Here is a 25,237-nt window from a genome sequence, read left to right as displayed (position 1 = left end):
TTATGTACATGTATATGTGTATATTTTGTGATATATATTATATAAGTTATTTATAGGTAACTTACATAATATATAGTAAGAACATTATATATCATACATAATATGTATATATGTGTGTGTATCGCTCTTTACAGGGACACCTTGAAGTAGGTGTTATCATAAACTAAGTTTCAAAGATAAGGAAATTGAGGCCCAGAGAGGTTAAGTGCCGGCCCAAGCACATAGCAGGGGATCAAACTCAAACACTCTGGTTCTAGAGTTTGCCTTTCAAATTGCTACGCCATACTCCACTGCCTGTAGTTTAAGAAAAGTAAAGTGATGACTTCAAACATGTTACTTGCCCTCTCATTATGCTATCATCTAAAAGTATTGGCAGATATACTGTTTTTTTAAAGGTACTTATACATGAAATTAATCAGGTTAAATAATTTTGCAAACTTTAACAAGAAACAGATTTTGGTGTCCACTGACCAGAAGAATCTATACGATCCTGGGTATTAGAGGCTGTCATTGGTACACATATATTTGACACATCCTGAAAAGAAAGAGAAACATTTTTGAAATAAATGCTTTATGTTAAACACATAACAAATGACATAGTTTTCTTTCTGTGTGTCGTGCAATTATCAAGACATGCTCGCTTGCACTGAAACCCCACCCCGCTCTGGACCATGGCCATCCACTCACCCTGTCCTCCGGGCGGGCCCCTTCTATCCCCCAGGCCTGCATCACTCCATCTCCCCCTTCTGGCACGGGAGCAAACCTCGTCCCCAGGCCTTCGGGCTGTCTTCGTTTGCAGCAACACATGAGGAGCAGGAGGGGCGCCACTGCCCAAGAAAGTGGATAGAGACTTAACACATTGTTGCTCAATTTAGGAAGTCACTGAATGTATCATTTTTTGAAACATGTGGAATTATATTTAGAACCAAAGGGATGAATACAAATATAAGAAAGCATCAGTTCTCCCTGAAGAGTTGAATATATAGATCCATGTTTATGAATACAAAACCACCAAATCACATAGACTTTTAGAGCTGGACTGAAGGGAATTTGGGATTATGTAATCGGAGTTCTCTCCTGATATATTAGAAAAATTAGGCCCTTTATACCCTCGATTCCAAGACTCAAGAATCCAGGATTCTGATTCCTAGTCCCCCATGTGCATGCATGTGCATTTATATGTGCATATGCGTGCACATATAGTCATCTGTATATGTATATGTATTTGCAAGCCTGTGTACACATATGAATAAATATGTACTTATCTCCAAGAGCATGTGTATAAGTGCAGGTGCCTTATACATATATATACATATATTTGCAAATCCATATAAAAACCGATATATACAAATCCGTGTAACCAAACACCATATATACACTATAAGTTAAATACATAATCAGTATATGTAATCAAAAGGATTGAATACAGGTTTCAGTTACAGGACCTAGAAATAGGACTCTTCCTCCAGCCTTATACCAACCACATATCACCCTTAAAACCAACCACATATCACCCACTAAATTTAATTGAGCTATTTACATTTATTTTAAGATCTTGTATACAAAATATAATGGAAACTTTACTTCAGTTCTACACTTTAATCCAGAAATTTACACATTTCTTAAGTTTTCTAAGATTCTAGAATATACTCAGTTTAGTTCTTTGGGTCCCCTCTAGTGGTTTTTTATACTTTTCAAATGCCCTAGTATAACATGCGTTCCACTGAGTTAATTACAGGTATGGAAGAAAAATGTCAAAGCTGCTAAATCAGCGCTTTTTACTGATTTCCCTGAAACAGTTAATCTCACTCAGAGCAAACATCAAAAGTCTTAAATGAAGGCCCTTTGAGAATTAGGTTTTGGGCAAGGACCTCTCCTCTCACTATCACGCCCCCTCCAAAACACAGCCTGGGCTTCTTCACTGAGAACCGATGACTTTGTCCAAAAGGGTCTTCCCCTCCTATTCTACAATCAACTTAACAACTCTTGTGCTTTCTTGGCCTGATTAAGGAACAGTGGTGAAATTTTGAGTGCTAGTCCACTGGGAATGTGGCTAATTCTGGGTGTTTATCCCTGAACTACACATTAGCTTCATTAGAGGGCTTAAACATGCCACAACTTGGGTCTCATTTTGAGTATTCCTGCTTGAACATGATTAATTAAAAGACCTCCAATGATTCTAATGTGCAGCTAGGATTGAGAACCTCTAGCTTAATTTTTTTTTTAATGTTTATTTATTTTTAAGGGAGAGAGAGAGCGAGAGAGCATGAGCAGGGAGGGGCAGAGAGAAGGAGACATAGAATCTGAAGCAGGCTTCAGGCTCTGAGCTGTCAGCACAGAGCCGGATGTGGGGCTCGAACTCACAAACTGCGACATCATGCTCTGAGCAAAAGTCAGATGCTTAATTGACTAAGCCACCCAGGCACCCTGAGACCTGCTGGCTTAAAGGCAAACTGATACCTCGACTCATCGGCTCTTGTCATGTTCTGGGAAAATATCTCCAATATCATTATGATAATCACTCATGATCTTGGTATTATCTTACAAATTCATATTATTTTAAGAAATAAAGTTTGCCCAAAAGTCATTTGTTATTTTTTCATTCCTCAGAATGATAATGTTTTAGTTTGTACTTACCTATTGAAACATGCTAATGTTTTAGTTTGAAGGATTTAGTCAAATTGGATTGTAGAATCCAATTTTTGATTTCCACAAAATCTAAAGTATTGGGGCGGGGAACTAAAATGTGTTACTCCTCTGAGGGCCTACATGTTGTAAAACATGTAAGGAGAGGAGGACACTTTTTGAAATGTTTCCATAGGGACTTCAACATCCCTGTGACCATGGTCCTCCTTGCAGATACTCTTATCAAGAGTCCAGAGGCTAATTCTCTCTTCTAGGCTCTTCTCCCTACTTCCTGCTATACCAGAATGAACAGGTCACCTGATCTCACACAGCCTCACTGATTTCTCATTGCCTGTGGACTGAAGCCCAGAATGTTTGGCTTATCATGAACATTCCTACAGACGGCTCCCAGCCTACCTTTTAGCCTGTCAACTTCCTGAGTGTTCTGTGCCCTACCATCCCTGTCCCTGTTTATGATTGGTTTATTCCTTTCAGATTTCCCCAGATACCATCCTCCTTCTAAGAAAACCTTTAGCTTTTAGGGCCTGGCTTGAAGCCACCTTCTCCATAAAGACTCCCAACCTTCCCACTTGGACTTGATTGCTTCTACCTCTTAATGCACTTTGCTGAATTTTTCATTTTAGGATTTACTCTATGTTTTGCTGTATTATACTTAGGAATTTGCTTGTGTTTTTCATCTTTATGACCCTCACTGACTCTAACTGTAACTATTGAACAAGCACATGCCCTTATTAGCCCCATTGTTTACTTCCAAATTCCCACAAGAATTGCTATAGATACCAAAAAGAAATGGCCAAATTAACCTAGGCATCCCAGTGAGCCTGGTTACATTCTTATTTTGAAAAAGTGCTGAAAAGGGAGATTCAATCCAGTACTTACAAAGCAGTAGTAAGAGTCCCAGGGCAATCATGCCAATCCCTGTTGGTCCAAGACCAACATTTGAACCCTCAATTTGGTCTTCAGTGATGGTCCCATCTATATCACTGGTAACCAAGCTGCCATCCCCTGTGTTGATGCCTGTGGTACTAGAGTACAAACATATGTGGTTGTAGTCACAATCACAGGCCTCTAACTCCACGATCTGTGGCAATTCACATGCTCTGTTAAAGCTGTCCTTCACGATGATTGGGATTTGGTAAACTGTGGCGTATAAAAGCTGCTCAGCCGTCAGGATTGCAGAAGTAGCTGAAAAGAAAGAGAGGAAAAAGAAAATAAATTGGAATTCCTTGGAATAATGCTTCCTAATACCCAAGACTAACCCAGGGCCTGAGTTTTTCATACTCTCTTAGTCATATGGCATCCTATACTTAATTTTTAAACATTTATAATGAATTGTTCAATACTTTTTGCTGCTTAATTATTTCTTCTTTTTTTTTTTTAAGTTTATTTTGAGAGAGAGAGAGGGAAAAGCAGAGAGGGAGGGATAGAAAGAATTCCAAGCAGGCTCCACACTGTCAGCAGAGAACCAGGCACGGGGGCTCAACGCTACGACCGTGAGATCATGACCCGAGCCAAAGTCAAGAGTTGGACACTTAACTGACTGAGCCACCCAGGCATCCCTGAATTGTTATTTCTATGAAGCAGGCTGGGATCCTGTTGCTTATTTCCAAAACAACAATATTTGTCATATTATATGTACTCAATAAATATTTGTCCAGTGAATGAAGAATATTGAGTTGAAAGGAAATATTGGAAGTGTTCTATTTAGGATTACAGTTTGCAAATACCCTCCTGAAGACTATTGTTTATCTCTTATTCAAAATCGCTGTCCTATCATTTAAATTTAAATTATTCCAATAACTATTTTCCTAATTCTTAGTTACCATTGCCTATCAATTTGTATAGAAACTATTGTTTAAAACATAGGTTGAAATTTATTTATCAACCCAAGGAGGGCTTAGAGATGATTAAGTGTACACCTAAATCATGAATATTAATTGATTAATCCATAACATGCAATAATTATAGGTATTATTATTTATTAATTTCATTTAGCTATATGATAAGCCAGCTATGTCTACCAAAATATAGCCTATGCACAAAGAGTTGAATGAGGTGATGCCATAGCACATTAAGTGAAAGTTTATTCCTTTCTTTAACACCAACATTGAAACAGGACTCTAAGAATATTCTCTCCAATGTGATTATATTTTTTACTGGCAAATCTATTATATAATTTGAATACCTTTACAAACCTCCACATAGAACCTTTTTTTTCTTATATTTTTACTCATAATATCTAGGATCTTAATGAGGAAAAAGTGGTTAGTACTTGTTATTTACTTCATAGTTATTTACTTCATATTGGACTTCATAGGAAGGGTGAATTCAAAGTTGTCTTGATTTTTGTTTTTTTTTTTTAAACTTTATTTTTTATTTTTTAAAATTTACATCCAAATTAGTTAGCATATAGTGAAGCAATAATTTTAGGAGTAGATTCCTTAGTGCCCCTTACCCATTTAGCCCATCCCCCCTCCCGCCATGCTCCAGCAACCCTCAGTTTGTTCTCCATATTTATGAGTCTCTTCTGTTTTGTCCCCTTCCCTGTTTTTATATTATTTTTGTTTCCCTTCCCTTATGCTCATCTGTTTTATCTCTTAAAGTCCTCATATGAATGAAGTCATATGATTTCTGTCTTTCTCTGACAATTTCACTTAGCATAATACCCTCCAGTTCCATCCACATAGTTGCAAATGGCAAGATTTCATTCTTTTTGATTGCCCAGTAATACTCCATTGTGTGTGTATATATATATATATATATATATATATATATATATATATATACCACATCTTCTTTATCCATTCATCCATCGATGGACATTTGGGCTCTTTCCCTACTTTGGCTATTGTTGATAGTGCTGCCATAAACATGGGGGTGCATGTGTCCCTTCGAAACAGCACACACGTATCCCTTGGATAAATGCCTAGTAGTGCAGTTGCTGGGTCATAGGGTAGTTTTATTTTTATTTTTTTGAGGACCCTCCATACCGTTTTCCAGAGTGGCTGCACCAGCTTGCATTCCCACCAACAATGCAAAAGAGATCCTCTTTCTCCACATCCTCGCCAAAAGTTGTCTTGATTTTTAATGGGGTTATTTTAATGTGCTTAACTTTTTAAAATATTGAAATGATTTTGTGGAAAAGAGCCAAAAGGTTTTATTATGGAAACAAGTTGCCTAATTTCCTCTTTTGACTAAGTGCTTAATGGTGGTCTGTTTTCTGGCATCATCTTAGGGTTTCTCCATTCTACGAATGGAAAAGCTTAGTGGCCTCGGGAGATGGGAAGTGTTTCCTCTCTGAGGACTGGCCTCTCTAAAAATCTTTAACTGTTGCCTCAAATGAATATGAGATTAGGGAGCTATTGTAGCCCAAATGAGGTCCTCTTAATAGCATTTCATTTCTATGTATATTTAACATCTCAGGGAAATAGAACCTAAGGTATGTAAAACGTTATCTTCTCTGAAATTTACTTTCATTTTAAAAATCAATTTCAGGCATTTATTTTTACATAGCAACAGTTAGCACAAACATACATATTACTTGGGTATCTTTACTCTTTAAGTACTTTGGTTTATGTATTTCCTTGTATCTAAATTCTCACATAATTCTTTTTTTTTTAATTTGCAAATTTTTTATTTTTTTAAGTTTTGTCTTTTTAAAAAAAATTGTTTTTAATGCTTATTTTTGAGACAGAGAGAGACAAGAGGATGAGTGGGGAAAGGGCAGAGAGAGAGACACGCACACCAGAATCCGAAGCAGGCTCCAGGCTCTGAGCTGTCAGCACGGAGCCGAACGCGGAGCTTGAGCTCAAAAACCGTGAGATCATGACCTGAGCTGAAGTCAGACACTTAACCAACTGAGCCACCCAGGCACCCCAATTCTCCCATAATTCTAATTTTAATTCCGTGTGTACTACACCTTAATAATATATATGTACTACTGTTTGCTTAACCATTCTTCTCATATTGAGCAATTCGGATTTAAATTTTTACCTTTACAAAGAGTCTGAGCTCATCATTATTTCTAGAAAAAAATTCATTGAACTTATGTGCATTGATCTTATGATATTAGAAAATATGTAATTGTATCTATGGAATACTTGAGTTGCAGAAACTTTTAAGTGATTTGCCCGAAATAATTTAGCTTAGGGAATTACGACATATGGTGAGTTAGTGAAGGACTCTATTTCAAACTGTTCAAATATTGGTTTAGCACAGCATATAAAATGGCAAATAAACTGATTATTTACATACTAATATTTGTAATTGCAGTATTGATAAAACATGTTTACTTTTATTTCAGTTTAAAATTTTTCCAAATATCCTAAGTATGAATATGAAAGATTTTCTCATTTAATATGAATATGGCAAGAATCTTAGAAACAGAGATAGAAAGTATTACATAACTTGCCTAATTATTTGTAATTGTTTTTGCTTTTGGTCTTAAAGTTTGAGCAAGTTTGGATTCCACTTACCATTTATTGATCTGATATCCCATAAGTCAGCTGTCCCTGGTGGCTGATCAGCCACACAGAAGGTAAAGGGAGCCCCATAAGAATGATCATAAACAGAGATAAGGATTGATGGAGAGGCAATGCAGATGTATTTACTTTCAGCAGAAATGACTGGACAGTAATCATGAACATCCGGTACTTCGATACATATGGTTCCTGTTGCTGTTTTCCCAGAGCCATCTGAAATAGCAAAGCATCATGAGTATTGGGGTAAATGGTGTCAGGGAGAAAATCCTTTCTTATATTCTATGATGATGCCACAACATAGAGGAATAGCATGAATGACTCCTGAAGTGGTGCATGATGGGTTCCTGCGTACTTCAATGACCTGAAGCCACTCTTGTCTTTGCTCACTACCTTCCAGCCACACTGGTTTCTTTTTAATTCTTGAAACATATTTCTTCCTAACCCAGGACTCTTGTGCATTCTATTCATTCTTCCCAAAATGTTTTTCACCTCCATTTCATTCAGCCAACTCCTACACATCCCAAGATGCAAAATTAAATGTCCTTCAAAACAGGCTTACAGTTTCTAGTCTTATGTTGTCCCCATAAACAAGACTCCCAGTCCAGTCTAGAGCCTTCCATTCAGGATGCTTATTGATTTCTGTATTTGTAGGAAAATAACCACAATTGAAATTAAAGAATTGTCTGTATGCTTTTTCTTTCTGTTTTACTATTTATTTTAATTCCATCCATTAGATGCTATTTCTCTCTGAAATGGCACTTCTGAAAACAAATATAAATCTATGAGGTTTTTTTCCCTCACCCATTCAAAACAAATTTTGGGTCAATATAGTTTATTAGAAGGGCAGAAGAGCAAGAAATTTGAATCTGGACTTTTAGTTCACTTTTCCGTCTGGATGGCTTGTGCCTATGCAGATACTCTGCTTAGGCAAGTAAACAATAGCCCTTGTTTTAGTTTTCTGTTGATACATTTTGATAGTTTTTTTCTCCCTCTTTATCACTTGATGACTAATTTTTATTCTAGTTTTTGAAGATATTCACATATGACCAACATGCAAAGATAGGCTGTGATCAACATGGTTAGAGTCCTTTTAAGGAAGTGGCTTTCTAGTATGCTGATAACAAATAAGACTGTAATATTTCTATAACTGACGCAGGTGTTAGAAGTGACACAGAATGAAGACCAGAATGTACGGACTATAATGACTTGGGGATTATCACGGTTTCTTTTAAAATCTTTTACTGCCCATTTATCTTTTTCTTTGGCTACTGTAGAGCTCAGACATAAACAGTGCAAACCTACAGTATCTATCTTCTATTAGGTGTATATCTAGAACACCTATTTTCTCTCTTCTTTTCTAGTTACTGACCTTTTTCTGTTTTGTTCTGTAGTAGCTGGTTTCCTAGGCACTGTTCAGAGAATGATTAACTGTTGGTAAATAAATAAACTCCTGTTGCTATCACCAAAAAGGAATGCTTAATAGCTTTTCCCGTGAGAAGCAGCTCAGTTACAAGTTAGTTCAGTGCATCTGCTCTTATGACTTTTAATTTGGCTCTTATATTTGGAATAATCTTGTGCTTTAACATCTTACTTTGGACATGTCTACTCAAGCAGCACTTACACAGGCCTCTCACTGTAGCTCAGTTTTTGTGGTTCTAAAATAACTATACTCTGGGACACTGACTTTCTTCTAGGTCATTCCCAAATGAACTTTGCATACACCTTGTAGTGCTTCCTTTACGTAAACATTCCTAACATACTCTGAAAGTTGGATGAAGCGTCTCAAGAAATGAGGCCAGAAGCAGAAATTGAATTTTATTTATAGACTTAAACTTTTATGCTTTCTGCTGTAAGCCACATACTGTTCTTTTTTGGAAGTAGGTAAAATAAATTATGCTTAAATGTAAATTATGGTATGGGTGGACTGAATTCAGTTCTTGATCTAAGGTATTTAGAACTCTCTGTAAGTCTTGCAGACACACTAAATATGTTATTTGAGTCAATCTAGTATAAATACTAGAATTACATTTATATTTAATGGAATAATAATAATTTTATTGAAATATTGAAAATACATTTTCTTACCATCTACAGCCAGGATCTCTGCTGTGTATATCCCATTGGTAATATATTTTGACTTCTTATCAAATTCCCTAGACAATTGTAGCTCACCAGTCCTTGAATCTACTTTTAACCAGCTGCCTGCATCATGTCCTATGATATACCTGTTTTTAAATAAATAAGTTCATCATTTGCTTATGTGAAAGTTAATGATTTTAAGTCACATGCAATGTATTAAACTTAAATATAGTGTTCGTATGTTTTACAGTGATAATTGCCTTGGTTTATAAAATGTATATATATCAATAAAATTTTAGTGTTGAACATATTAATACACAGGTTCACAACAGAGTTTTAAAATTTCAATTCTTACTCTTCTAGCTCTTAATATAATTGTTAGTAAAATGTATGAGTCTCTTTCAGGTTTGTTTATTGTAGCAATATCTACTGAGGGAATATACTTTATTCATTTTTACATGTGGTGCCCTTCGTTTTTCCTAGATTTTAAGGTGTATTAGTTTTAGGGTACTTCGCTGTTGGCCTGTTATGGGTTTTAGTATTATATAAATAATATAATATAATAATATAATGTATTCAAAATGCTCGACCTTATTGAAAGAAGATCTGGCCTCTGTACCAGGTACAATTTCAAGTGTCCAAGGCACTTATTTCTCACATCCTTTTTCTCTATCCCATACTGATAGACTTCATAATTTTTGTTGTCTATCTATTTGTTAACCTATTAAGTAATCAAATTGTTAATATCAAAGTAATTTACAAATCAATAAACTGTTGACTCCAAAAATATTAGGAGGAGGAAAGAAGAGAGACAAGGAAGGAGAATACACTTACATATTTCAATAGTCATCTTCCAGAATATCTTGTATAGATCTAATTCATGTATAATCTGTGTACCTAGTGCCTCTAATGCCTACCTTTCTACTTCTCCAGTTCTGAGTTTATACTCATCAAATTTCTGAAACACCTGTGTTTTAGTTTCTATTATCTTTTTTCTTCCTCTTAAGCTGGTGGTTGAAATTAGTCCCAGAGTCATTAGATAACAGGTTTTAAGGAAACAAGCAGTGACTCATCTTTTATGAGGTCTTATAGTTTACAAAATGGCTTACTCAGCCTGGGGCCAGGGTGGTAACAACTGGCCACAAAAAGATCAGAGAGACTCAGGGAGTCAGAATCTCCTAGTAGTTCTTTGACCTTATGGTTGCTCCCTGTACACAATTACCATTCTAACCTTTTGGAGTCCATATTGCAAAACTCAAGACGTATTTCAACCCACATACACTAGTACATTCTATATGAACTAACACTGGACAAAACCACATTTTACCACTTTGATATGAGCACAGTATTTGTGGTACCTGACATTTGTTGCAGGATTCCCCGTGTCCATATCTATAGCTGTATATGTGCCAAGCACATAATTCAATAAGGAATTTCCTTTTATTCCTTCTCGAATGCTGAAGGTCATGGAATTTGGATGAAATGTGGGTCCTTCTCTCACATTAACAACCTGAATTCTCAGAGGGGTTGAGTGCATTCGGAATTGAGAAGCAACTGAGTGGTGAAATTCAGCTTGGTTTTTAACTCCAATACTAAGATGAATATTAGGCATTTGTTCATAATCCAGCATCTGAAATGATAGAAAATAAAAAACTCTGAAAAGACAAAAGAGCTCTCTTTTGGTAGAATAAGTAGCCATGATAAGAAAGCAACATGCTAGAGTGAATTCCAGGAGTTATGTTATTCAGATTTTGAATTGATAAAACTTTATTAATTACTGCATTAGACACTTCAGACATGTTATTCCCTTTATCTATTGGCATAAGCAGGTATATAGGTCATTTATACCTACACAGGTCATTTGGGCCTGTGACTTAGGTTGGACTCAGACTTCTTATATAAAAACCCTGAAGTCAAAAATGATTTCTTTCCAAATGAGAAAAATGAAAAATAAACTTAGAATGAAATAAAAAAATGTTCACAACTGGTAAATGAATAAATAGGACCCAGGTTTTCTTTGTAGAATTCACATCTAAGAAGCTCTTGAAATCAGCAGAATAAGGGAGCTTTATTAGTATAGTTGAACATGTAATTTAAAAAAAAATGAGGCAAACAACTTCTAAAGGAGAATTCATGATTATTATATGCAGCCCTAAACTATAATTTAATTGTGCTGGGTCTGGTGGACAAGAAGATTTCTTCACAGGGCACATTCAAATAAGCAAATAGCTTTCCCAGAGAAAAGTCACCTTTAAAATGGGTTGTTTGAATAAAAGGTGAATGGAATCTTTTGATCCCGAATGATTGATGTGGTGACATGAAAAGTCACCACCAACAATTCAGCATAAAGCTGACTGTGAATTGTGTACTAAAAAATGGATTTTCAGTTGGAAGAGTTCCCTCTTATACAACAAGTGAAAAAGCAGTTGTGAAAAAGGGAGTCCTGGACAAAGACTGTTTAGAAGTGTTCCGGAAGATAACGTAGCATCCCTTCTATCACATTTGCCAACAACAGTAGTTGACATAACAATGCCATCAATAAGACCCTGAGGTAAATCTCTGCTTCTCAAGGAAATTCTATGACATCATAAATATTTTCTCAGTAAATTTTAGTTAATTTCTTCACAAGAGCTAATAAGATGGAAATAGTCACAGGAATTCAGTTAGGTCCTTATTTGGGACTGGCTCAGTATGATTTACTTACATTTCAGCTCAAATCCTTCAGTTTTGGGATTTTGAGTCTTCTGTACATCTGTCCCCTCCCAGGTCCACACAATGCCTAGCACAGAGCTGACTATAAGTGGTGTTCTCAAAAATAGATTTTCAACCGGAAGAGACCTGTCTTCTACAACTCAGTTTTTATTTTCTAGAATTCCACACTGTCTTTAAACAAATGAAAAATCTGAGATTCTTTTTTTCAGGTAGAGAAATCTCTTGGAGTTTTTGGTGCATACACACGTATGCGCTCTTTGTTAGAATAGTTCTCTCCCTTTTGAATAGAGGGTGGGGAGAATATTAATATGTGTAAAATGTGTCAATTACAGATGTTCATAGAATATGGTGTGAGGAAATTGGTTGGGGGGCTAATCTTCCCTCCAGTAAGGAAGATAAAAAGCAGAGGAAAGACAGAAAGCCTCTCTAGTATTTTTTGCAAATGGGATCTTTTATCAAGAGTTTTGCGATTGTGCAGAGGTCAGGGTTGTGCAAAAAGCAATAAAAACAACTACGAGTCTCTGCTTGGAGTTAGAAGAGAGAGGCTGGAACGAATCAAGTTTCTGTGGTTGAAGACCTGACTGAAGAATACTCATAAAGGATATGCTGATATGTGTTAAAAGGGTGGAGCTAGTCTTAGAGAGTCTACAGGGGGCTCAGGAAGGGCTCAGAATGAAGATGACCCATCCAGAAATAGATTTGGCTTCTGGCAGGTTTTTTTGCTATTTAAAAAAAATTTTTAATTTTTAAAATTTAAAATTTTTAAATGCTTATTTATTTTTGACAGAGAGAGAGAGACAGAGCATGAGTTGGGGAGGGGCAGAGAGAGGGAGACACAGAATCCGAAGCAGGCTCCAGGCTCCGAGCTGTCAGCACAGAGTCCGATGCGGCTCGAACCCACGGACCATGAGGTCATGACCTGAGCCAAAGTTGGACGCTCAACCGACTGAGCCACCCAGGCGCCCCAAAGAAGTTAAGCTGTTAGAGTCTCCCATGCAATTTTGTATGTTTGGTTTTGGTTTTGGTTTAGGTCAACATGACCCTGCTATTTCTCAGAGGGGATGCTGGTTCATTTTAGAATTAAGTATGGAAAAAGGTGGATCAGCAGTGTGTATACAAAACAGGCAGTTTTTCCATGGCAATTCCCCATGAGGGAATTGTTAAATATCTGCCAGGGTGTGTATGTTCTCCTCTCTAGGAATTGACATTTTCTGGTGGAAATGTGTCTGGACGACATGAGCAGGGCACATGCAGTTGGGAAGGGGCACAGAGGTGAACAGAGGGAGATGTCTGAAGGTACCAGTTCTTGCTTCAAACTTGTTTGACTGGCCCCGGATTACATGGGGAGGCACTGAGGGGGCAGTTAAGTATGACTTTGGAATCAGAGAGCTCTGGTTGGATATTGTTTTTGTCATTTGCCACCTGGTTGAACTTAAGGCAAGTTAGTTTTCCTCTTTTGATTTTGTTTCACTTTCTATAAAAAAAGAATCAAAATATTTTTCTCCTAGAGTTGTGACGGTTTTAAAACCTCTGTATACACAGTATGACTGACTAGCTGGTGTTTAGTGACTGCTTAATAAACATTAATTAAAATTATTATAAAAATAGAGAAGCAATATTTCTTTGTTAGAATTCCAATTGTAATATTTTGCTTGTCTTCTCAGTGTTGAAGTGAATGTGTATACACACACACACACACACATATTATTTGTTAGTATTTCTGTATACATGTATTGATAAATAGTGAAAAGAAGTTATTATTGACAAGAGAGATTTTTTTTTACCTTCTTAAAGATTTTCTCTTGTTAAACTACAAGTTCCTTGAGAACAAGGACCATGTCTTAGTCACCTTCATATCTCTAGCACATAGCAGTTCTCAATCCTTAGACTAAGAAAAGGGTTATAGAAAGCTCAGTCAAAAGCCCATGACTAAGAGGCCAGTTTCCATGAGGTTAAATAGCAGCTTGAGTGAAAATGGAGAGGGTACAGGACATTAGTGACCTTGTTCCAAATGCCAAATTCTGGAACTCGACACATATGTTCTCTAAATACATAGTTGTGGCTAAGTCCTGAAATACATACTGAGGCTTTAAATATCATTTTAATTAGCCTTTCCATATTATTTTGATGTTTTTAAACATACTTTTCCTGCTTTCTTTTTTTAAAATTATTTTTTAATGTTAATTTATTTTTTGAGAGAGAGAGACAGAGTGGGAGCTGTGGGGAGGGGCAGAGATAGAGGCAGACACAGAATCTGAAGCAGGCTCCAGGTTCTGAGCTGTTAGCACGGAGCCCGACGCTGGGCTCAAGCTCACAAACTGTGAGATCATGACCTAAGCTGAAGTCAGACGCTGAACCGACTGAGTCACCCAGGTGCCCTTCTGCTTTCTTTAATGGACTTGAGAAGTTATCATCCAGGAAAGAAAGATAGACACTGCATAACATCTAATACTGTCTTGACCAATTTTTCATGAACTTGAATTTCCCATAGTTGTGTGTGTGTGTGTATGTGATGAACTGAGTATATTTAAGAAACCCAAAACCTTTTAGCTCTCACAGAAGACACATTACGTAAGTAATAGTGCATTGCCCGCATTCTGAACATGTCTTCTTTTTCAGTTTTATAATTTTTTAGAAATTATGAATTATACAGTCAAGCTTGGTGACTCGCATTTGGGTGAGAGCCTCACCATCCTCAATTTTTTGTGAGTTTCTACTATCTTCTGAACACTGGGCTGGATGCTAGGAATGGAAAGGTATTTAGATCAAGTTGTTTATATTCAAAGCTCTTACTATGTCTTTTAGTAGTTTCAGAGACAGACCAAAAGCAAAGAACAGGGACATGCTATAAGATAAGAAGCTAAGTCAATGATTAAGATGGTAAGAAGATGGGTAAGAATTATCTGACATGTCTAGATCTTGATTTTTAACTGAGATGCAAGGTTGAACAAATTCTATCCCTGAAAACAAACTTGACTAAATATTCAGAATTTGATAAGATGGTAAGTGACCTTTTGTCTCTCTTTTCCTTATCTATGTTAATTTGGCAATGACTGTTTTTCTTGTTCCCTCATTTCCATTTTTACTGCTATTGTCTTAAATCAGGTTCTTATTACCTTAGGACTCAATTAATATAATAATTATTTTCTTAATTTTATTCTTTCCAGAGTTGAGCTCATAGTGTGACTGCTATTGAAAAAAAATCCCAAAACTTTTCTTGGCCTATAAGTAGGGATTAGTAAAGTTTTTTTGGTTAAGAGCAGAGAGTAAATAGTTTAGGCTTTGGAGGTCATATGCAGTTTTTGTCTTAAACGTTCAACTCAGCCATTGGAGTGTGGAAACAGCCATAGAAAATAGTGAATGAATGAATGAGTGTGGTTGTTTTTTAATAACATTTTATGTGCAAAAAGCGACTATAGCCCATGGGCTATAGTCTGCTGACCTATGGCCTCAAGCAATGTTTCTCAAACAGGAAAGCTCTGGTATATTCTTCGAGTCCTTGTGTTCTCTTAAGAAATTTTGAAATTTTGTGTGTTCATTGGAATGACAATCTTAGAAAGTATACATAGACATTTTCCATAATTTTGATTACAACCTCATAAATTAATACACTGCATGATTTCAGTGCTAGTGTTTTGTGGTAAAGTAGTAATACTTCAGTTGCTCTAGAAAATTGCAAACAGAACAGAAGGACTGTATAGAGAAATGATATGTTTGCATTAGAGGGAGGCTAAATGGCTTCCTGATATACGGCAAATGGAATAAGGAAAAGTAATAACGGAATGAAATAATTACAGGTCACTATGTACCAAATTAAATGTGTGCATGTGTCTATCAGTATATACTTTCATAACTATGAGTTCTGTTTATGTTGTTTGTACTGATTTTGCTGAAGGAAAAAATCAAGTTCCCTGATCACATCAATGTTAATTTAAATCTTATTGGTTTGTAGTTTTAGTTGTTTCTTATTTGTAGTTTTAGATTTTATTGCTGTCCGTAAGACAGATTAGATTTATTGCTCCATAAATCATAAAGTAGTTTAAGAAAAATTAATCGGTAGGAAAAAGTCAAGCCCTACATTCCAGTATTCAAGGTTCTCAACAGACCCAACTCTAATCATCATCTTCGCTCTTGCATCTCATTGTTTTCCTCCATGAACATCTGATACAGCCCCCCAAATTGCTCGTGGTGTCCTGAGCATGCTTTCCTTTTCCTCCCCTCAACTTGTTTGCTCATTTCAGCTCTCACATTAGCAATCTCAGTTGTAAGGTCTTGCTTACACCGTCTTCTCTACATGAAACCTTTTCAGACAAACCCAACTCAGAAAGACCTCACCTCTTAGAAATTATTTCATGTTTCACCCTTTCGGCCATTAATTATGTTTAACATTATAACATCTGTACAAGCACTTCTTTGTTTTTAACTCGTCTTATTATCTAATTCAGGAGTACATGCCTTGTTTTCTTAACAAGATATTGGGCACTGTGAGAACAAAACAGCCTCCTTAATTCTTACTTCTCTTGGTAACAATGAGCGTGTTGCTGAGCTGGAAGGCTCAGACCGACATAGTGAGCTAACTTAGGGCACTAGTCACGTAAGTAGTATTCAAGGTTATAGAATGTTTTTTTGGTAGCAAGATTCTGTCTGGAAGAGGAAATTAAAACTTCTTTAGAAGAAAATACTGCAGGGGCGCCTGGGTGGCTCAGTTAGTTAACATCTGACTCTTGATCTCATGATTGGTGGGATCAGACCCCTTGTGGAGTTCATGCTGGCAGCATGAAGCCTGCTTGGGATTCTCTCTCTCCTGTGTCTCTCTGCTCCACCCCACCTCAAAATAACTAAATAAACTTTAAAAAAAGAAGAAAATACTGCAGGTCCCAAACTGTACCTTGACGACTTTCAAAATGCCCTCATTGGTTCGTGGGTCTGTTTGAATATCGAACCAATTCCCATCATTTCCGGAGAGAATTAAATATTTTGCCAGCCAATTATCGGTGCCTTCTTCATCAAGATCAATTGCTTGTAATCGTATCAGCTCTGAATTTAGACAATTCTCTTCAATACTTGCTGAGTACTGAAAAGACATGGATCAATTTTATAATCAATAAAGTTTCAAAGGAGGAAAGATATTTACTAATACATAATTATCACTTAAGATACTAACAACAAACTACGTCAATAATTTTTGCACCATTATTAAAAGCCACACATTTCAATTAGAAATATAAGAATAGGAATATAAGATAATAAAACTGATTTTCTTGTGCTGTGTGTGAAGTCAAGGTCAAACTGGCACTTTATTTTATTTTCCTTGCTTATTTTTAATTTTCCGTAAGTTAGTCCCTCCTTTTCCTGTGAGGGGTCAGATGACAATATCTTAGGCTTTGTGGGCCAGAGAGTTCAGCTACAACTAGTCACCTCCGCTGCTGTAAGATCAAAGAAGCCGCAGACAGCATATAAAGGGATGAGTCAAGTTGCGGTCCGATAAAACATTTTTTTTTTAACCAAAATAGGTGGCGAGCCAGATTTGGCTTTGCTATTTTCAATGTTATGCTTCTTTGTGCCTAAAATGAAGATGAAAGTGGGAAATGTTTGGGACTCCTGTAGAATTAATTCAGCAAACATCAGGCCTATAAAGATACATCAATATTGTTACATGATTCCCAGCATCAGGTTAATAAAATCCCACATTTCTTTGAGTAGAGAGTATGGAGGAGTTGGTCTGCTGCTTTCATAGATGCAGGTTGTACAGAATAGTGACTCAAAGGCAAGCATGCACTATTAAGGTGTATTACTATTTTGTAATGAAATACGATTGAGATACAGTATCATTTTCGTTTGGCATACAACATAGTAAATCCATGTCTATATATAATGTGACATGATCACCATAATAAGTCTAGTTACCATCTGTCACCATACAACGTGAGTACAATATTATTGACTGTATGAGGTATATTATTATTATACTTAATAAGTTCCAAGGTTTACACAGCAAAGCTGAGTCCATCCACACACGTAACAGAACCAGGCTCACAAACTAGCAGGAAAGCAAATCAGTTACTGACACTTAGGGGAAAAGGATTATAAAAATAACAACTTACGGAAGTTTTCTCCAAAGTGGGGAAGTTGTCATTGACATCTAAAACCTTGATTCTACAGTCGCACTCAGAAGACAGTCCATCTGCAGCTCCGTCTCGATCTGAGCCCCTTACCACAAGATTATACATACCGTGTTGCTTAAAATGAAAAAGAATTGTAAGCCTTAGACCACGTGTTGAATGAAACACGACACATTCTGAAATTGTTCCCCTAATTTCCTTTTATAATTTTATGTAGTATTTTAATATAATTTTTTTCTTCTTATAATTTTCATTCAAAAGTCATGGTTAGATTATCTTTCCTTCCCTCCTTTACACTGGAGGAAAGGCATACTTGGATCATTTCATCTTTGCCTTTTGAAAATTGAGTTCTTTATTTCTTATCATTCATTTATAGAAGGCTTTACCTCTCTGTCAAGGAAACTGGACATCGTGCGGACTTCTCCAGTGTACCTGTTCAGGATGAACATTGGTGCCCCTGCTGGCTCTTGAGAGATGATCTTATAGGCTATTTTAGAATTCAGATGATTGTCTTCGTCTGCATCTGTGGCACTTAACTTTACAACCAGTGTGTCTAGAAATGAAGATGGAGGTGGAGAATGTTTGGGACTCTGCTGGGATCAGTTCAGCAAATCATCAGGCATAGGAAGAAAGAGTGGTTGGCCTTCCCTGAATTTTCTGTTTTAGTTTTCCACGAGAATGTATTACCATAATTTCAAACTACACCACTAATTGTAAAAATAATGGAATGGCGGTTTGCTCTATAAAATCCTTTAGTATATAAAGTACTTACACTCCTTAAGTGACTAAATGGTAAATCAGGAGCAAACTAGAGTAATTGTTAATGTATGAAAAAGAAGTTCCATAGCCTTTATCATAAATCTGAAAAGCCGATTTTGTCAATTTGTGTTTACAGTGGTCTTGTGACATTAATTTAAAATGCTTAAGTAAGAAAGATTATAGCTTGGGGCACCTGGGTGTCTCAGTCAGTTAAGCATTTGACTCTTGATTTCAGTTCAGGTCATGATATCACAGTTTGTGGGTTTGAGTCCCAGATTGGGCTCCATGCTGACAATGTGGAGCCTTGGGATTTTTTCTCTCCCTTTCTTTCTGCCCCTCCCCCACTGACTCTGTGTCTCTCAAAATAAATAAATAAACTTAAAAAATAGAAAGATTATAGCTTAATTAAATTCAATGTTAAGATTATTAATTGATCACCTATATTTTTATTTTTATTCATCCAGAAAATGGAGAATTATTATTGGTTGCCTTGGAGGATGATAGCACTTTACTGAATAGTCAAGAACATATAACTATTGAAAAGAAGATTTGTCCACAGGAATACAAAAAGTTGTTGATTATTCATAGGAACAAAGAGCCAGCATCCTAGACAATCCCCAAGGACATTAGCCCCTAGGACAGATTTTCCAGAGCTGGCTGGTCCCTGATGTTTTTCTGCTTCCCAGCCAGTTTTCAAAGTGAAAAACTAGTACAGAGAACCAGGGACCCCTTGAATAAAAAAGCCAGGTTTCATGGACTTCATAGTCTATGAAAATATGCCCTGGCCCTGTGGTTCACTCTCCTCACTTGAGGGAGCATTAATAAAACTGCTAATCAGCCACCAAGTGGACGTGGACGTAGATGTGGACTTGGGTGTCGGTTTGGAGCGGGCTTCACCTTTCCTCCCTTCACCAAGTTATGCTGAAGTATGTTAGTGACGAAACAATGATGGGCTTTGGAGACCTTCTGGGGCAAAACCTTCACTTTGCTTCTGTATGTCCTCTTCTCCTATGCTATAAAACATTTTGTGTTTCTTATTTTCAACATCATTCTTTTGGGGACTCTGAAGAAGTTCTCCAGACACACCCTCTTGACTCCTGCCTTTTTACCTCTTCTTTCTCTCCTCCAGTACTTCTTGCCTCTTTCCTCTTTTCCTCCAAACTTCTCCATCCTTCTTTCTTTGACTGTCCATTAGTACCTCTAGTTTGCTTTCTATATGTCTTTCTTTCTGAAATTCCTTTTTTATATTCCCCTTTTCAAATTTAATTTCGAGATACACGTGCAGACATAGCTATGAAAGAAAAAGGAATATTAGAGGATTGGGGAAAGCAAGGGTCAGAAGGCAAGGGAGGGGAGAACAAAGGAAAGTACCAACATAGGAAAAACATAGAAAGGAAAGACATTCAGGAGAAGGGATAGAAAGAAGGAGAAGAGAGTATTGGAGCTGGAGATGGAATTAAACAGGATGGAAAAAGTGAAAAAAAAAAAAAGAGAGAGAGAATGTAATGTGGCTTGCCGTGTAGACTGTGAAGAACCAGAGATTACCCTTTGTAAGCGACCTGATGGCTACCGTCGGAGATGCACCCTCCGTCACTCTCTGATGCGCTTCAGCCCACAATTTGAGGGATAGATCAGCACAGAGACCTTTTCCATGCATTGGAAAACATCCATGGTTTCTTTTTCAGTTAACTCATTTGGTTTAAGTTAATCATGAACCAGTAATAATCTTTAAGGAAGGCGCTAAGCTCCTGCTAAATGACATGTACAAGGATCCTCCACAAACAAACAAGAGGATATGTAGCATTTTAGATATGATTTTTTTTCTAGGTCAGTTTTAAGTTAGAACTTGTGGGGCTTATTCAAAATACAAGTTTGACTTTTTCTGATCTTTAAATTACCTGTGTGTCAGTCTCCTACAGCTTTTGAGCAAGAGAAATCGACGTGATAATAATGCAGAGAAGTAGTGTCATCCACTTACTTGCATCACTGTTTTCTTCAATGCTGGCTGTGTACACATTTTGGGTAAAAACTGGAGGGTTATCATTTATGTCCATAACTTTGACTCTAAGCTCAAGAGGTCTTTCTAAGTCTTCACCCCGTGAATTCAGAGCCCGGCAATAGATCTGTGGAGAGTTGAGGGAAAAACTGTCTCTTTCTATCAAAGGAAATTAAGTAACATGATCAAAACTATTTCAGGAAATATGCAAAGAAACAATTTGCTTAGTGAATGCAGACAGATTAAAGTTTATTAATTTAAACATTATCAAGACATTTGATGGCATATCTATGCAACACTCTTGAACTATAAACTTATGTTTTCATACTCTTTTCATTGCTTTGGTCCCTTTGTTTGGCTTCAGCTTTACTGTGTTTTAAATAGGGAAGAAAAATAATATGCATAAGTTAAAACACTACTGTGACTTACCAAGAAAAGTGGGGTTATCTCTCTGTCCACCACTGAAGTGATGTTAATTTCCCCAGTCCGAGGATTAATGGTGAACACTCCGTAAGGTGGTCGATCAATTCCTACCCCAGAGATGCGGTATGTAATCTTCTGGTTCGCTTCACAGTCTGATCGGATCTATGAGGAAAATGGTTAGGATTGTGATCTTATTTAAAGCAGATAATGAACCGTGGCGTGTAATAGAATGAGAAGGGAATAGCTTTGTAGCCAGATGGGCTTTAGATTCAAACAAGGCACCATGATTTAGGCCTGTGTGACCTTGGAAAATTCACTTAACTTTGCCAAGCACCAGCTTATAATGGGATAATACCACTTACATCCTAAGTTTGTTGTGGGGATTGTATGAGGTAACATATATACACCACACCCCGATGCCTGGCATAAGGCACATACATGCTTGATGGGAGATTTGCTATTATTAATGGTACATTGTTCAATTCTCTGATTTTCTTTGCATATAAAGAGTTTGACAGAAGAAATCACCATCTTTAGTACTCATTGAAGGATTGTGTTATATTGATATGTACCCTGACTAGACTTTAGAGATTTAATCAAAATTATAGATAACTTAAGAAAACCACAAGAGAAATACAGTGTTTTGAGATACTGGGAATAGTTTTATGAATTGAAACCTACCATATCACTCATCTGCCAAATAGAGTTTATGGCAAATATTCTGCCACGTAAGTTTTGTTTTAATAGTTTTATATCTATTGCTCATAAATTTGAACAAAGATAGTTTAAATTTTGGAATCTCACCTGTATACCAAAGAGGAGAACGTTCGGTAAAATACTAAGATTTGTTACCCAATACCCACAATTAAATAAAGACAACTGGAAACACAACTTGGAGTAGCTCCACTCTAATCCAGAGATCTTATTTATCTGGATGAAAATCCAGGAAATCCCCGAATGCAAATAAAAAGAAAAGAATATGCCATACAGTGAAGTAACATAAAGCTATAACTGTGAGTTGAAAGGAAACAATAACAATTTAAATCTTCCCAAAAATTTCCAAAAATCAGAATACTCCTCTGACAGAGAATAATGTCTTCTTGAGTGGAGGTTGTATCTGTAATATCACTCACTGCTGATGCTTACTATAGATAGGTAAAACTTCATATAAACATGCAAACAATGTATAAATGTAAATCTGTAAGGAGAGAATTCTGGTTGACTGCTCTGCTGTTTCACTAGTGGGGCAAGGCCAAGATGCTCCTTCCCAAGACCTAGTGAAACTGCTAACGTGGATCCCATCCTTCTTGGATCAATTTAGTACAGTTTCTTCCCTTCATTCTCCTTCCTTTTTAATTACCATTATTTGGAATACTTTTTAAGACTCTCCTAATTCTGGATATAGGAATCTAGTGGGAACTTTTGACACTTCCTTTCTTTCCTTTCTTGGAGAGAATTAATCAATACTGTAAACCTTTGATCTGGGGGAGGGATAGACGGAAGATTATTACTACATGCATAAATTTTCTGTAACATGTACCTGTGACAGATAAGCAGGACACAAATGAACAGATAAAGCCCAGTTGTACTGGAGATCCAGGTTTCTCTTCTAGGATCACTCGAAGACTCTCTGCTCTGTATCAGTTCCCACAAGGTAATATTCAAAACAGTGCCTCAGCAACATGAGCAAATGACTACCTGTCACCCCTCTTCCTAAGTCACTTTGGAGTAGTGAAGCCTGCAAATCCCCGAAATGTCTGAGGGCTTTCCTGCCCTGCAAATCATGTGTTATCAGCACCGCATACTCCTGTTCATTTCCTCACTTACTCTGGCAATCGGATTCCTCTTGGAGTTGTCCTCTCCTTCTCGACAGGCAGCAGCAAACTTGATCCACTCCCGCTTTTGTCTTCTGACTGTCTGCCATTTTGTAGTGCCATTTTCAACGTCTAATTCTTTCACCTTATGCAAAAATAGTTCACATTTTATACAGTGTTAGGACAGTTTTACTTAGTAAGGACATTTATTCAACATTGTAAGGTGCACCCAGAAGAAGCAAAGGTATTGAATTTGAGGAACAAAGAAAGTGTTCACTAATTCAAAACCCTTGGTGTGTGTAGCCTGGTCACTTGCCTACCTACTTCTTTTGGAATCATCTCACTTGTAACTATATGATTCTAGTGAAACAAATTTCATTAGCTATGTGTCGTGCTCATAATGTGTTATATTGGATAATATGTTGTGTTTTTTTCTTTTTTTTTTTTTCAATCTTTCCTCACCCCTCTTTGGGCTCTGACCAGGCTTTCTGATCTCCAGAGTTTAAAAGATTGCTGGTGTTCCATTGAATTCATCCTATGCAAAAGGAAAATTGTGCTGGTGGGTATGGTCACCTAAAAGAGGGAAGGGATTTTTCTTTTCTTTTGGTAAGGACATCACTCTGGCTAAGTATCCAAACATATTATTGTAGGATTAGAAGAATATTTTAACTGAATTGATGGTACTTGCAATAATCCAATGGAAAACTATGTGTCTTCTCAATGTTGTCCATATTTATCCCTGCTTGCTATATGTTTTTCTCTTTGTCGTCTTATGTTACTATTGTTGGAGGAAGTCTAAGAATTTTAAAGTATTGAAGAGTTTAGAAATGTTACTACATGCATAAACATATTTGTATACATGCATAAATGTATGCATTTATATATAAATATAAATAAATTTTTAAGTGACTCCTAATATACTTATTGAGGCCTAAATGATCGTAATGTTTGTTGAAGCTAATGCTTCATTTAATTACCACTTTGGGGAAGGAAACGTTCCCTGTGAATGGAGCTTATCCTTTCAAGAACCAAAGCACGTACACTTTCCCCCCATTTTGATACAACTTCCTGAAATGTACCAGAGATCTCTTCATCAACAGAGATTAGAAAAGTAATTTTATTTTCTTCAATGATTTGAGATTGATCATGATGAAAGTTTAATTACTGTAAGAAAATAAAGCCCTCCCAGAGATCGAGGACTTTATTTCCTGAGTCCCACTCTTAATGGCACTGGATTCTCTGTTGTTCTATTGAGTTGTGATGACATATATATATATATAGATATATAGATATATAGATATATAGATAAATATAGATAGATATTTATATCTTTCCCTCGCTGATAGGAGGAAATTGACCATTGGTTATCTTTCTTAATGGTGTAACTGTCTAAAAATCTTCTTCTCATTCTAATGTATTACTGTGCTTCTTTAAGTTGAAAAATGTATGAATAAACTACTAATACAGTTTGAAAAGTAGGAGTTACTATGACATTGAGTTGTTACAAACTATGCCTGAAAACATGGATATTTAGAAGTATGGGTTTGCCATTGCTATTTTGGTTTGGCAGAGGTTCTTTCTCTTACCTTTTACTAAGTGATTATGATTTCAGTATTCTGATTTTCGATATACGATGCATTACAAAATTCCATTTTTCTTTCAATTTAAATTGAGAAAACAGTTTTAATATACATTACCTCAACAATAAATTCGCTGTTTACTTCTAGCACCACCTGTTATAGAAGGTACAACATTAGCAAAAAGTGCGTAATTTAAAGGAAACTGTCATAAAACCATTGACAATCTTCTTTTGTTAATTCATTTCTTAAATCCACATTTTGTTAATAATATAGAATAAGCATGGGTAATACAAAATGAATAATACAGGCTCTTTGCCCTCCAAAGGCTTTTACACTTTTAGGGAAGACAAAACACATAATTACAGCAAGACAGGTTAGGATATATGCTTTAATGGAGGCACTGATGGGCTTGATGGATGGGTATAGCAGACAACTCAAGTGATCGAAGTGAATTTTGGTAAGGACTTGTAGGAGACTAGGGACTGAAAGGGCTCTCAAGGATGAAGCTGCTTTGATAAGAAGAATTGATAAAAAGGAAAATTTCAGCCAGAGTAAAACATGAACACAGGGCACTTTTGGATGTTCCAGAAATGATAAATAATATTATTAGCTGGAAAGTAGTAGT

General features: G+C 36.5%; 2 protein-coding genes across 4 annotated transcripts in view; one reads left to right on the top strand and one right to left on the bottom strand.

The window, feature by feature from the left end:
* The window catches only part of DSC1 (desmocollin 1), a 351,913-nt gene that overhangs the window by 82,447 nt on the left and 244,229 nt on the right, over positions 1–25,237 (top strand). The gene's annotated exons all lie outside the window — the stretch shown is intronic.
* Positions 1–25,237, bottom strand: part of DSG4 (desmoglein 4) — a 46,632-nt gene that overhangs the window by 7,036 nt on the left and 14,359 nt on the right. Inside the window, exons 2-14 of the mRNA XM_019465473.2 lie at positions 24,730–24,765; positions 23,046–23,177; positions 21,225–21,380; positions 20,778–20,922; positions 18,427–18,593; positions 18,023–18,157; positions 16,807–16,992; positions 10,565–10,836; positions 9,213–9,352; positions 7,122–7,340; positions 3,526–3,831; positions 688–827; positions 472–535 (exon numbers count right to left, since the gene is read on the bottom strand). Coding sequence (XP_019321018.1) covers positions 472–535; positions 688–827; positions 3,526–3,831; positions 7,122–7,340; positions 9,213–9,352; positions 10,565–10,836; positions 16,807–16,992; positions 18,023–18,157; positions 18,427–18,593; positions 20,778–20,922; positions 21,225–21,380; positions 23,046–23,177; positions 24,730–24,765 — 2,098 coding nt within the window. The remainder of the gene's footprint in view (positions 1–471; positions 536–687; positions 828–3,525; positions 3,832–7,121; positions 7,341–9,212; positions 9,353–10,564; positions 10,837–16,806; positions 16,993–18,022; positions 18,158–18,426; positions 18,594–20,777; positions 20,923–21,224; positions 21,381–23,045; positions 23,178–24,729; positions 24,766–25,237) is intronic.

This window comes from Panthera pardus, unplaced genomic scaffold (genome assembly GCF_024362965.1).
Source record: "Panthera pardus isolate Hobbes unplaced genomic scaffold, ASM2436296v1 HiC_scaffold_15, whole genome shotgun sequence".
Lineage (NCBI taxonomy): Eukaryota > Metazoa > Chordata > Mammalia > Carnivora > Felidae > Panthera > Panthera pardus.
This window is presented reverse-complemented; position numbering and strand designations above follow the sequence as displayed.